Below are 13785 nucleotides of genomic sequence, written 5' to 3'. Positions count from 1 at the left end.
CAGGAAGGCCTGCAACCACCTCACCAACAAGGCGGCGAAGAAGCAAACCAGACCGAGAAAGGGAAGAACAAAGCCCCTAAGAAGACCATCCCCCCGACGGACCGCTCAACGAGGTCAACCTCCAAGACACCAATGGGATCGAACACGCCCAGAGACGATCGCGCCATTCCAGAGGAAGGTCCGTTGACCAGCGGCGCCCCCCCGATAGCAACGCTCTACCAAGGCTTGCTGGGGGATAAGTCGCAGGGACCAAAGGCGAAGGGAAGCGAAGCCGGTAAGTTTCCAATAGGAATAAGCCGACCCAGAGGAATACTGAGCGCATGTTGCTACCACAACCTAGCTGCCCTTCTCGTCGACCACGACGAGATCGAATTGTTGAACCCACAACGACCCCAAAACCCAGAGGCCGGGGTGCAGACGAAGGTGTCCTTGATGGTCGATCGTGCGCTAGCAGCAGAAGCCGCAGGGAACGCCGACCTGGCGTTGATGTTCTTCAAGATCAGCGAGAATCTGGGGAGGACCGAGCACGCGGTGGACCACCAACAAGCCCCTCTGACCGACCCAGTCAAGCGCTTGTCAGAGAACGTCAAGACGCAATCCGGCGGCAACAGGCCAATCACCGGGAACCCCACATTGAGGCCCACAGACGCCCAGACCGGGGACGCAATTCCAGCAATCGGCCCAGTGGATACCATGCCTTCGGGTATGGTCTTCGATGACGCGGCAAGACCGACGAGCGGTGACGTCGGCTTCACGCCATTTTTCGAACACAACCTGCGGGAGCTGAGGAGCCCGTTGCCCCTGACAATCTTTAATGAAGTCTGGCAAGACAAAGCCATCATCCACTACGCGGAAAAGCGCCCCAAGGCAGACGACAACAACACCGACAAATATCGGTACACCGGGTACCCATACCCGTGCGAGTATACCCAGACGTATGCCGAATGGTCCATCAACCATCAGGGTTTCCAGGCCGCCTTGATAAAGGTCTGCAATTACGTCAAATTCGCGGGGTGGGTGCAAGCCCACAAGAAGATTTGCGATCAGCTTGTCACCCAGCACGGGTTCATGACGGGGCTCAGATATGACATTAACGTTTGGATGAACGCATTCGCCCACCGTGTCGTCATGCCTGACGGACGGATCTCAATCAGCAACATCTCGATCAGGAACGAAGAGATCGCCCAGAAGATCATTGCTTGAACTAGGAAGTTCGACGAAATTGACTTTACCGAAAATCCATACGCAAAAGGAGGCGAGAGGAAGACATGGGATCCAGTTACGGCCCAAGACCCTGCCAAGGCCGCCAACTATCCGAACCTCAGCGTAAACCAGAAGAATGGCAACAATAACCAGGCAAGACAGCAAACATACTCAAACAGGGCGCAATCACCGGGCGATCGAGGACCAAGCGGAGGCAGGCAGAGCCGAACTCAAGGCTATAAAGGCAATCGCTGGGACGGCGGCTACAACGACAAGAGTCACGACCGCAGTAGAGACCGCGAGGACAGAGGGAACGAACGAGGGGACACACGAGGAGAGTGGCGCGGTAGCGGGAAAGGCAAAGGCCGAAATAACCAGTAAGGCCCAGTTCGTTGATACCATCATCGTCTGGCGGGCTTGGTCGTGTGAGCAAGACTACGGGCGTTGCAGAGATTGATATCCGGTCTCCTGCCCCCAGCCCCTCATTAATTTTGGTCGATCACCCCCCATCCATAGCGGAGTTACCCCCCCCCCCCCCCTTTCTTTTTTTTTTTTGTCCACGCATTGTACATCCGGGTCACCAGCCCTTCTTGTCCAGCCCAAGAGTATGTTAAGAGGCCTAATGAAGTTGAATCGATTTCTCATTCCTTACCCAATTTAAGCTTGATAGGTATTGAAGGCATGAAACCCTACCCCTGTGAGACTGTGAGAACCGAGAGAAGTGGGAGAATGAGCAGGGGCAGAAGGTGCAAAGAAAGGAGAGGCAGAGACAGTGCAACGTGGCCGACCTCAGTGTCCTGCGAGATGAATGTGGCAGAATGGACAAAGGCGCTCAAAAAGTGGGACCTGCTACCCGAATACAACGACGTACTACAAGGCTTTGTTAGAGGTTTCACCCAAGGAATCCCTCCACACTTCATTGAGCTGGCCGGGAGCTTCTACTCACCACCAAACCACGACTCGGCATGGCAGGCGAAAGCTAAGATTGAGGAGTCCTTCCAGAAGGAACTAGCGGCAGGGAGGATGTTCGGGCCTTTCGAGAAAGAAGAAGTAGCACAACATTTCAAATTCTTCCGAACAAGCCCGCTGGGCGCCGTGATAAACGGTGACGGATCACTGCGCCCAATAAACGACTTATCCTTTCCGCACGGACGGCAGGGCATACCGTCAGTCAACTCGTTCGTGGACTCAAACAACTTCCCAACCACCTGGGACGACTTCAACACCGTGGCCAAATTCATCCGTGAACTGGAAGAACCAGTCCTTCTCGCCATCTTTGATTGGGAAAAGGCCTACCGCCAAATTCCAACGGCGCCGGACCAATGGCCATACCTAATGGTAAGGACTTTTGACGACAAATTCCTGCTAGATACAAGGATAACCTTTGGTGGAGTCGCGGGATGTGGGTCGTTTGGCCGGCCAGCGGATGCGTGGAAGTCGTTAATGATGAAGGAATTCGACGTCCTCGCCATCTTTCGGTGGGTGGACGACAACTTGTTCGTCAAAAGCGCACATTCAGACCTGGAGATGATGGACGTTGTGGAACGCTCGGACCAACTAGGCGTGAAGACAAACAAAGAAAAATTCTCTCCGTTCTTAGAGGAGCAGAAATACCTCGGTTTCATATGGAACGGCCGGCACAAGACGGTCCGACTACCGGCAGACAAGCTCAGCAAGAGGATCAACCAGATTCAAGCCTTCCTTGAACAAGGGGCAAAGTTTGGCTACGGGGAAGTCGAGATATTGGCTGGTCGTTTGAATCACGTGGCTTACGCTCTACCGCAACTACGCTGCTACATCTGTAGTCTGTACAAATGGAAGATGGAATGGCAAGACAAACGGACACGCCGACCAGTACCCAGAGACGTCAAGGAAGACCTACACGAATGGATAACATCCCTGAAGGAATTCCAATCGACCAGGCTCATTGCAAACCCAGACCCAACGGAGGTCGGTTGGGTAGGAGACGCATCAACAAAATTTGGGATAGGGGTTCTGATCGGCCGCAAGTGGGCACAGTTCAGATTGCGCTCAACAGAACTGCTGGCAAAGGGCCTGACCTCAGACTCGGAAAAGGAGCGCATTGCAAGGCTAGAAACTATTGCCGTGCGACTAGGTCTACTGATGCTCATCAAGCTGGGTGCTCAGGGCAGCAAGACGTTCATTGTGTGGACCGACAACTCGACCACGGAATCAGTCATCCTCCGGAGGAAGTCCGGAGACCGCTTCGTGAATTCTGAATGGAAAATAATTCAGAAGATACTAATTAAACACCAGATAAATCTGGTGGCCAAACGGGTAGTATCCGCCGAAAACCGCGCAGACGCGCTCTCCAGAGGACGGCGCGACGGTCACAGGGCAAAGGACCAACTTCTCATAGAGGTCCCACGCGACCTAGAAGAGCTTATAGTTCAAGTCTAAACACTAAATTGATGATTACAATGACAAGCTATACAGTTTGACTGACGCAAGACAACACGGACAGGCGGGTCCAACCGCTGAGGGATAGGCATAGGCGCGGAGCCAGGCTCAGGATTTCCCCCCCCTGAGTTATGGGTGCGGGCTCCGGCCTTTTCAAGTGTGATCCACGCCAACGCGTGAGATCAACCGCCTAAAGAGGCAGGTCTCACTGTAAGAGGGAAGCACCACTTCCCAAAACAGCTTCTCCCTCCTCACTCTTGAGTACAGAGAGAAGGAGGAGAAGGAAAGACCCCCCCTCTCCCTCAGCCCGTACGGGGTAGCCTTGGGGACCTACCAGAGTAGCTCCCGGGACTACCCACGCAGACCAGAAGTAATCTGGAAGCTCCACAAAGGGAGAACGCCGCCCCAAAGGGGGCCCGGCAGTGACCACACATGTCAAACCAGCGAACGCCCAGCCAGGGAGTGGAAGGGTTCGAGGCTCAAGAGGTTTGGAGGATCTCAGAGGGCATTTCTATAACCGTGAGTTGTGTACTATAGGCACCGCCGCGCGCGGGTTTTGTGTATGAGTATAGTATGGGGTATAGTAGTGGCCACGGGTGCTCCAACCAGCCTCGTCAGCAATTGGCGCAGAGAAAACTCAGATCACGCACAACAAACTACCTTCAAGGTAAGTGTTGGCGGATCCCAATGCTAACTTAACTAAGTCCCTCTCTATGTGGAGTGGTGACGCCGGGGACCCTCCAGGTCGCAGCGCTCCCCCAAGGAGGGAAATTAGCTCATTTATATCCCAAGGCAGCAATGGTTTGGCGGCTGATAGCTTGTTCGCAACTACAGCACGAACGACCACAAAGCGCATTCAGGCCTAACCGGCTCTAGCCTCAGAGGACGTATAACCCCAGCATCGACTGGAGGTGAGTGCGACTCTGCAGAGCCTTGATAGATAGAGGAAACTGATATTGTAGCTCGGCTGTATTCAGAACGTAGCACAATCAGTTCGCTATCCCAGTGCATCGCCGACTTGTGAGGCTTTACTTGGATTGAGCCAAAAAAGTGAGAGCAATGACGCCCATCCAAAACAACCAAGCTGGGAACCAGATACTGATAAAATCTGGTGTTGTTCCTCCGGCGGTTTTGGTCCCTGCACTCTTTCAGAGTGACAGCTTGCAAGCAGCACATCAAATCTTTTCTTCTCTTTTATCACTCTAAACGTGGAGTCGGACTGGACTCGCTCCTAGGTACAAAACAGTCTCTATTTTTAGTTACACATACTCATTTTAAATAACCAAACACGATTACTAATAAGAGGAATAAAATCCTAGTTATCTCAATTCAACAGTTGAGGTTGGGAGGAACTAAAAAGGGAGGATGTGGGAGCAAGAACAATTAGGAAGGGGCGATGAAGAATGCATGGGGGGGAGGAGATCAGAGCCAGGCAGGCTGGAGAGAAGAAGATGAGAGCAAGATAGAGAAGAAGATGAGAGTGAGATGGGATGGGGAACCAGGCAAGGTAAGAGAGGAGGACATGATAGAGGCAAGGGGATGGGGCTGGGTGGAGGCGAGGGGATGAGAGCGAGATCAACAACGCTGAAGGGTCAAGGGGGGAGGAGGGGAAGTGATTTATATGCAGAGACACCTGAACCAGGTGACATCACCCCCATCTTAGAGTCATCGGGCTGAATAGGTCTGCAACGTTGACTGATTTCAATCAGTGATGTCGGTCTTGCTGATTCAAGGTGACCCAAGACATATCATATCGACCGAGCTCACCGTTTAATGACCATGTCAGTCGCTGATATCAGATTTTGACTCTGGGCTGGCTTTAAAGCTGACCAAGCTGTGTTTAGCTGACCTCCCGCCAACCGATTGACCTTGGCGGTTCTGGTTATTGCTTCCGTGATCAACTGCCGGATTTGTTCCTTGTCTGTCTAATGCAAGGCACTCGCTTCATTCAAGGTAATTGCCGGATTAATCGACTCCGATTCCGTCGCAGGAGCCATGGGTTTTGTGACTGCAACCTGAGCCATGCCCTTCGTCACTACGACATCATCTCCGGTTCTCTCGAACTGCGGGATGTTGCCTAGCAGGGCTTTGTATCTGGCAGTCGTCGACTCTGGCCTAGCAATTGATTCGGCTGGTCTATTGGTAGGTTTATCAACCGTCACCGCGCCAGCCGGGTCTGGTATTTCTGTGATGATTGCAAATGAGTTGTATATTATCAAGATTCAATACCTCTCACTTCATCTCAACATCTTTGAGGAATGCAAATGAAAAATAAGGGCATCTCAACAACTTAGAGAGCTAACCTTTAAAAGCGTCCTATCATCGCTCTCACTCGCATCTAGAACCGCTCCTATGTCATGTTCTTTTGATCCCGTATTAACGTTACCGACTTGCGTGTCTATTAGTACCGTGATTTATCAATTATCAATCAGCTAGCCAACAACTTAGGCTGCTCCAGTAGTTGACAAAACTAACCAGAAATCATCTCGCTGGTTTCTGCAGTGTTTTTACTTGCGGTTACGTCCGTCCCTTCCGTCGCTGGCGTATGTTTTGCTAATCTTTGAGTCGCCCATTTGACCATTTCGTCTACCATCTTGTCGTATTCTTGATCCTTGTTGTATTCTTGAGCTTTCTGAAAAAAAGAGGTAGTGCACGTCGAAAGTGGAGGACTTCCCGTTGAGTCTGGGAGCCTCCCAGATCTCAATTTACACAACCAAATTCTTAACTTTTGACAAAAAGGGAATTGTTTTCCTAGCCCTACAGTTCATTACTTTCATGTGCACTGGTTGAATTTTTGATAGGTGTCTTAATTTAGGATTTAGAGAGGCATCTAGAGCTCTCTAAATGATGACGGGAAGTCATCCAGTGCGCGTTGATGAAGGCGAGTCAGGGTGACCTGTTTCTGGCCAAGACAGCTTGCCAACCCAATACAAGTTCAAAAATCGCGCCCGCCGTGTATGTACCAGAAAAAAAAAACAAAGTCAATCTATAGTGTGGAGAAGAGCTCTGAAAAATAAACAAAAAAAGATCAAGCAAGCCAACTGAGAGGAATAGGGAAAGAAAGAGAGGGTGAAGTGGCTGACCAAGCAGTAATACAACTAGGCAATATTGATGTTGTATTCACCACGAGTTCTACCATTAACAAGCGGCACTGCCACTAACAAGCGGCACCACCACTAAAAAGCGGCACCGCCACTAACAAGCTGAGGTTGAGTTCAGGGACAGGAGATGCTGGAGGGATGGTCGAGGTTGTTGCATGGGTGGGTGCTGGACAAGCCTCCTCTGGAGTCGTGGTGGACCTTGTGTGCCTTGGCCTGAAACATTTGTGCTGAGTTGAGGAAGCTGGTAGAAGGCCTGTGAAGTTCCACATAGCAACAGACTGAGATTGCCGTGTTGAGCAGAGTTGAATCTCAAGGCTGAACCATTCCGAATAAAAAGATATATGTACAACAGGGGTCAGTGCGGGATGGCCAAGCAATGAGGTGGTGGGTGGCTAGGATGATTCACCAGTTGCAGACACTTGGTGCGGCAAAGGCAAACAGGGGCCTGGGAGTAGGCAAACAAATATTTGAAACTCACAAGAAAAAATGAAACCAGCAACGGGGTAGGAGCAACATTTGGCCAGGCAAAAGTGGCAGTGATTTCAACATTGAGTGGGATTTGTAGATTGTGGTGGGTGGTGGGGTGTTTAAATGGAGTGGGATTGTGAAGGTTTGTCCCCCCAGGGGTTCCGGTTTTGTCTGCCCCCTCCCTGGAAGCCCCCTAGTTGCTTGATTAGGCCCCTCCTTGTCAACTCTTTCACAAAGTTTTTCACCACCGGCCCTTTTTTGCTTGTTGCTTTGGCACAGCTGGAGGGTCATCCATAGGGCCTTTGGGTCTTTGGGGATATTTTCAATGGCTGGGATTTTCTGAATTGTGTGCTCTTCTGTTGTGTTACTTTTTAATTAGAAATACACCAAAACTTAGATCTAGGTTTCCATGTTTGTGTGGATTTAATAAACTTGTATTGATGACTGGGGGGGGGGGGGGGGGGGGGGAATAACAAGATATTGTAAGAATCTGTTGGGTTTAGAGGTTGCTTGTTCAAGCAATGGCACAAAAATGTGCTACATTCATCACATTGGACAATACAGTGAATCACATTGGCAGGCCATTACATCCCATCTGAAAAAGGATGAATCACATTGGCAGAAAAATGTGTTACCAATGCAATACAGCATGCATGAAGGCCAATACCACCAAATCTGCATTGCATTGCATTGGCAGGCCAATTCATCCAATCTGAGAAAGTCTGCATTGAATTTGCAGGCCAATGCAATACCAATGCAATGGATCACCAATTCAAACTAACAAAATACATCCCAATGCACAATAAATGCATTGCATTGGTTGCACCATTGGTTCAAGTACCACTTCTAGCTGAATATTCAGTCTTGGCCAATTCCTTCAATTCCTCAGGAGTGCTGCTTGCATGGATTGAAAATTATTCCCTGTTAAAAACAATACAATCATGCTGGTTGATGAACATGAAGGGCTGAGGCTTGGGCTGTCAAAAGTTGGGGCTGGGTGGTAAATCATTAGCTGGATTAATATGCCTGGTTGAATTCAGGCTTCAAGTCCAGAGGAATAGGGGAAGTACTCTTGATCATTTTCTGGGACACATGCATATCTTAGTTATTCAATTCAGACTTTGATGCTTCCATGAATGATTTTAGATCTTTCAAGGAGGTTCTTCAACTTTCTGCAAAAGTTTAGGGATTTTGCTGAGGTGGATTCATCCTCTTGGTGCATCTTCTCCTTGAAAAAGTGCATTTTATTGGGATTTAGTTTTCAAATTGTCTTTTTAGATTATGTGGTGAAGTGGTGGAATAGGTTGAAATTTGAAATTGGTCGTTAGAACACCTGAATTCATTAATGATTAAAGGTTGTGCTACTCTTTGCGCTAGAGATGAAGGAGGAGTGATTGATCCTATCCTATTCTAGGGAAGCATTTGTTGAAAAGAATCAATGTGCTTCAGAGTCACAAACTGGTTACTGATTGCTCTACCAAATAAGGATCACCAATATTTTGGGATATTGAGGCTTAAATTGAAGATGTTCATTTTCTTGAGGAGATTTTCACTGCTACTAGTACTAATTTATCACACCAAATGTTGTGATTGCTGGTTTAGCCCATTTCCCAGTAATGTTATCCAAGTTTATTAAAGACACAGATTTTCCAGAAACCTAAAAAGAATTCAAGGGTTCCCCCTGTAAATAAACAAAATGAGAGAAAAAAAATCATGGGTTTCCCCATTGGAAAAAAAACCATTGCAAAATCCACAACAATCAGTGTGAATCAAAAACAAAAAAAATGTAGCTCTAAATTTTCAACCTAGCATTCCAAAATCAGCAGTGCTGTGCCCACAGGCTCAACCTCCAGCCCAAGTCAAGCACTGTTGGGACTACTGCGCGGGACAGAGATAGCTGTGGAGGGGATGAGTGCGTGAAAAGGCTGCCCTCTGGGTGAAATGCTAAAGAGTAGAAGACACCAATAGATCAATGAAACTCAAGAAAAGGTGTGGCGCAGAAGATCAAGATGATATCAGAGTAAAGTGATAAAATGGCGAAGTAAGTAATGCTCTCACGTAGAATGGTTACTGGATGTTGAGAAGGTAAGATAATATATTTTTCAAGGCAGAATGGCTACTGTAATTGACTATAAGGTAACTATGAGACTATATAACCATTGACCAACTACTATCTGATGAGCTGATGGGGGAAAAAAGGGTGGACAAAGGGGCAGTTTATATAGACAATCTGGGGGGCAGTTCAGTTGTGGTTGTGAGAAATATGAAACAGGGATTGATGTTTGATGCATGTCTGGATTTGGTGATGATGGAGTGTTTGATGTTGAGGCGCCTGGATCCTGTGTCTTTGGCAATACCCTGGCTCTCTTGAAGGTTGACTTTGTCCAATTTTTCACTGCGTCCTGAGTTCTGTGTTGTTGTCCTAAGTGATTGGTTGCCTTGAGAGTTTATTCCTAGAGCCTGCAGAGTGTAAAGTTGTTTTGATGAGGCTCATCACATCCACCCCCAAATTTGATGATGTCCCCATCATCCAAAGTGAGAATGAGCCGGTCTTCATATAGTGTATGATGAGAAAAAGAAGAAGAAAAGGAAAAGAAAAAGAAAAAGGGAAAGAAATGAGGAAGAAAGAGAAAGAGAAAAAGGAAAAGACGGGGGCCGGCTGGTAGTATTTTTAGGTTTTTATATTATGCAGGGAATTTTCTTAAGCATTTTTTTTTTTAAATATTTTTAACATGTTTTATATGTCTTTATGATTTTTAACCTATTTTTGTAGCTTTGTATTAAAGGAAACTTCAATTATGATTTTTCCTTTGGTTAATCTCAATGAAGAGTTGCCATTTCCGCGCTGGGTTGGTTTCAGGAGATTTGTGACAGGAGGGCTTGTGTGACAGGTACCTCTGCAGTGTTAGATCCGACGTCCTGCGCTGCGCCATCAGTAGTAGTAATTTGCGCTTGGGCCTTAATTTATTTGAGTTCCACAACCAGTATCTGTCCATCAGCCACCGCGCCATCCATTTTGCGTATTGCATGCGCTGCTTGCGCTTCAGATTCCAAAAGGATTAAAGCCAATACTTGTAGCAGCCATCCGTGGTAGCGCTGCTTGAGGACGCAGTCCAATATTTTGCCAAAGTTGCCAAAAACGGCTATTAGGGGGGTTCACAATTGAAATTCACAAAAGTTTGGGACACATTTTAAGGTGTTTACAATTTTTTTCTTAAAAAATTGATCAATTGGACTGAATGACCAGCAGCACATGCTGCTGTGCATTTTACCAAATTTTTCAAATTTTGTTCAGAGGGGCCTCAAATTTAGCTCCAAAGTTTTGTAAATTTCAATTGTGAACCCCCCTATTACATCATCCAGGCTGGTTCCGGGCGCAAATGCAGGAATATTCTTTTTCTTGATGGAAAGAACTAGAAGTAGAATCAAAAAGAACAAGTTACAAGGGGAGCTGAGGTTCCATTTGCCAGTGCGCTTGGTGTAACGACTAGCACGTGCTAATCGGGGTTTTTATGCCTAATCATCCGGTTGATTAATTATGATTGGATCTTCATTAACTTTGTAATTGACATTCGAGTTAATTGTTCAATCTATTGTCTTTGGGGATGCTATGACGTATTTCATTTTGCAGATGTCATTGATCATTTTCAATTCCTTTTTGTGATTCATATTTCGTTTTGTTTTCCTTTCTCCTCTCCTTTCCTTTCCTTTTCTCATTGATATATTCTTTTTCATTACAATCATCATCCTTAAAATTGTCTATCCAAAGAATTTCACTTCGGTAAAAGCAAAACATATATATAATTGTGAAGATAGTTCTATTGCGCATCACATTGAACTAGAACCTTAACTATTACCCAAGCATTGGTGAAATATCCTCTTAGATAGTTTCAAAGCCAATATATAGCGTACTGAGTAGTAGTCTTGTCCTCACACTTGGGCAAACACTGATGCTTGCAGAGTAAAGAGCAGGTAGGGAATATGTCCCTTTCAGGTGAGGTATCAGAGAAACCAATTTGGGTACGGCGGTGCCTCTGTGTTTCATAGTATCCAGGCCCAGGCAATGTGTGAAGTCCAGCCTACTACTTAGTTTGCTATGTAGCTATGAAACTTATCCGAGAGGATAGTTTGCTGTGTGCTTAAGTAATAGGGGGGTTCACAATTGAAATTTGTAAAACTTTAGGACCCATTTTGACCTGTTTATGAACATATTTTTAAAAAGTTGATAAATTGCACTGATTGATCAGTCACACCTTTTTCAGGACATCTTGCCAAAATTGGAAAATTATGTTCATAAAGGCCTTAAATTGGCCTCCAAAGTTTTATAAAATTCAATTGTGAACCCCCCTAATAGGTAAGATTCCGAGTCAATGTTTGTAATTTATAAGCTTTTTGATTTGTATGCTTCCCGAGAATTAGGATTACTTGGATAGATAATGATAAATAGGATTACAACTATAATGACAAATAATATCTCGATGAGAAAAGAAAGGAAAGGAGAAGGAAAGAGATACAAGGAAGGAGAGTAGATAACCACCATTGGCAAAACTCCGATGACGTCACAGAATGAAAACTTATCATCCTTTTCATGAATCAAGATTGAAGAGCTACACCGCTCGGGAATTCCCGATCGTCAATCGAACTAAAGACAGGAACTAAAGAAACACTTGACGAATAATTGTTAAATCATCAGTAACTTGTCAGTAGAATCAAAAGAAGTCGTTACACAATGACGCCGAGCTCGTTTCATGGGTTCTTCATTGGTCGGGAGGCTTATATCTGCTTCAGGTAGTGTTTCAGGAGGAACCCAAGCCGGGCGCAAAGTCGCCGACATCTTGTTTCATGTGTCCCGTTCCGTTGAACAAGCGAGGAAGGCCCTCGCCTATTTGTGTTTCATTTGATTCCAAAAGCAGCTGAAGCTCTCGGCTGGGCGTCTGCCTACTAAAAATCTTGAAGCCGGGCCGAGTTGTGGTTCCATTTGTTGATTCCAGGTCTATAAAGCCGGCCCTTCGAGCCGGTTCTATAGAATCGTCATCCGCCACTCTTCTGTTCCGCGTCCATAGCAGTACCTCCACCCTATAGTCTTATTAGAAAAAAAAAACTTTCTTATCATTATGTTGATGCCTGGCTAACTCGCGCCCTTTCAGCCCGGCCAAATAGTACCTTCTAATGATTATCTGCGCGAACCTTTCGCCGACTTTAATTCTTCTTCCGACGTAGATGGCGAAGTTACTAATGTACCTAGTGAATCCGATGCGCGAGATCCCGCGCCAGCTTGAGCTAGCTCTCTATTTATTCCTAATGACTCCCCAAATGAATTAACAAACCCTGGCAGTCCAATCTGACCGCATATGAATGGTCCCAATGACAATCCTTATAGCTTTTACGCTGCTGAGGCTGACGAAGAACAGTGGATGCCGCCGAACGGCTGCCAAGCCAACCCATACCACATACTTTCTGAAACCACAGACAATTTCCCTACTACTCCTACTAAGTACGGCCCTGAACTCTATGGTTTCAGAAAGTATGCGTTATGGGTTGGCTTGGGAGCCGTTTGGCGGCATCCACTTGTCTTCGTCAGCCTCAGCAGTGTAAAGGTTATAAGGATTGTCATTGGGACCATTCATATGCGGCCAGTCTGGACTTCCAGGATTTGGGAATCCATTTGGGGATTCATTAGGAATAAATAGAGTGCTAGCTGGCGCGGGATCGTGCGCATCAGATTTGCTTATAGGTATTGTCTTTTCTGCAAAGCTTGGACTATTTCTCAAATTTTCTGTTTTTGTTGACCAAGGGGAATGCAATATTTTTCATATCCCTCTGCATGCGGCATCTTGACAGATGTCAGATAAGGCCCAAGGCCAAATCCACCCGCAGGGCCAACATCCTCCAGTAGGTGGTCTACACGTTGGGTTAGAGAAAAACCAAGTTCATATTCTGAACCGGAGTGCCATCCTTACCCCACCAGCCGGTGCCCATTACCATTGGCCGCTGCCCTCTGCCAGTATGGGGGCCAGGAAGAGGCCAACATACCCCACCAGCCGGTGCCCATTACCATTGGCCGCTGCCCTCTGCCAGTATGGAGGCCAGGGAGAGGCCAACAGATGGCTGGGTTGTCATCCCAGGCAGAATTAAATCTCAAAGTGTCATTTGAAGTTGAGTGATGATTTCTGTGTGCATGTGCTTAAAAAACCTTGAATGTAAGGTTTGGCCAAAGTTTGGTGCAAACTGTGATTTTAGGTTAAGTGCATAAAAAAAACAGAATTTGTGGAAAAAATCCAAGCATTCTAGAAAAGACAATACATTAATAACTTCACCATCTACGTCGGAAGAGGAATTAAAGTTGGCAGAAGGTTTGCATCAAAAAGGTTTTGCACGTGAAGGCCCCTGGCCTGCAGCAAAGGCTGCTGACCAGTGGGGCGCCCACTCTTTGCCCCTCAAACTGCAAACGCGCAACAGCGGAGGGGTTGAGGGCAATAGATAGCTGGAAGTGCAGCATCTCCAATCCCCCTGGGGAAAGAAGAACCAGCCAGCCTGTCCGTGTTTTAAGCTCTTGGCTACACCACAACTTGACTCAGGCACTCTCACCCTC

General features: G+C 46.9%; 2 protein-coding genes across 2 annotated transcripts; one reads left to right on the top strand and one right to left on the bottom strand.

Annotated features, from left to right (window-relative positions):
• Positions 1–1339: 1339 nt before the first annotated feature.
• On the top strand, positions 1340–1692 carry PtA15_4A492 (uncharacterized protein; the record flags this gene model as incomplete). The annotated part of the gene is made up of 2 exons (XM_053168381.1): positions 1340–1628; positions 1682–1692. The coding sequence occupies 2 exons, from the start codon at positions 1340–1342 to the stop codon at positions 1690–1692; spliced, it is 300 nt and encodes a 99-aa protein (XP_053019596.1).
• Positions 1693–5549: 3857 nt separating this feature from the next.
• On the bottom strand, positions 5550–5905 carry PtA15_4A491 (uncharacterized protein; the record flags this gene model as incomplete). The annotated part of the gene is made up of 2 exons (XM_053168380.1): positions 5550–5800; positions 5872–5905. 2 exons carry the CDS (start codon positions 5903–5905, stop codon positions 5550–5552), a joined length of 285 nt encoding a protein of 94 aa, XP_053019595.1.
• Between the last annotated feature and the right edge of the window lie 7880 nt (positions 5906–13785).

Source organism: Puccinia triticina, chromosome 4A, assembly GCF_026914185.1.
Source record: "Puccinia triticina chromosome 4A, complete sequence".
Taxonomy (NCBI): domain Eukaryota; kingdom Fungi; phylum Basidiomycota; class Pucciniomycetes; order Pucciniales; family Pucciniaceae; genus Puccinia; species Puccinia triticina.
This window is presented reverse-complemented; position numbering and strand designations above follow the sequence as displayed.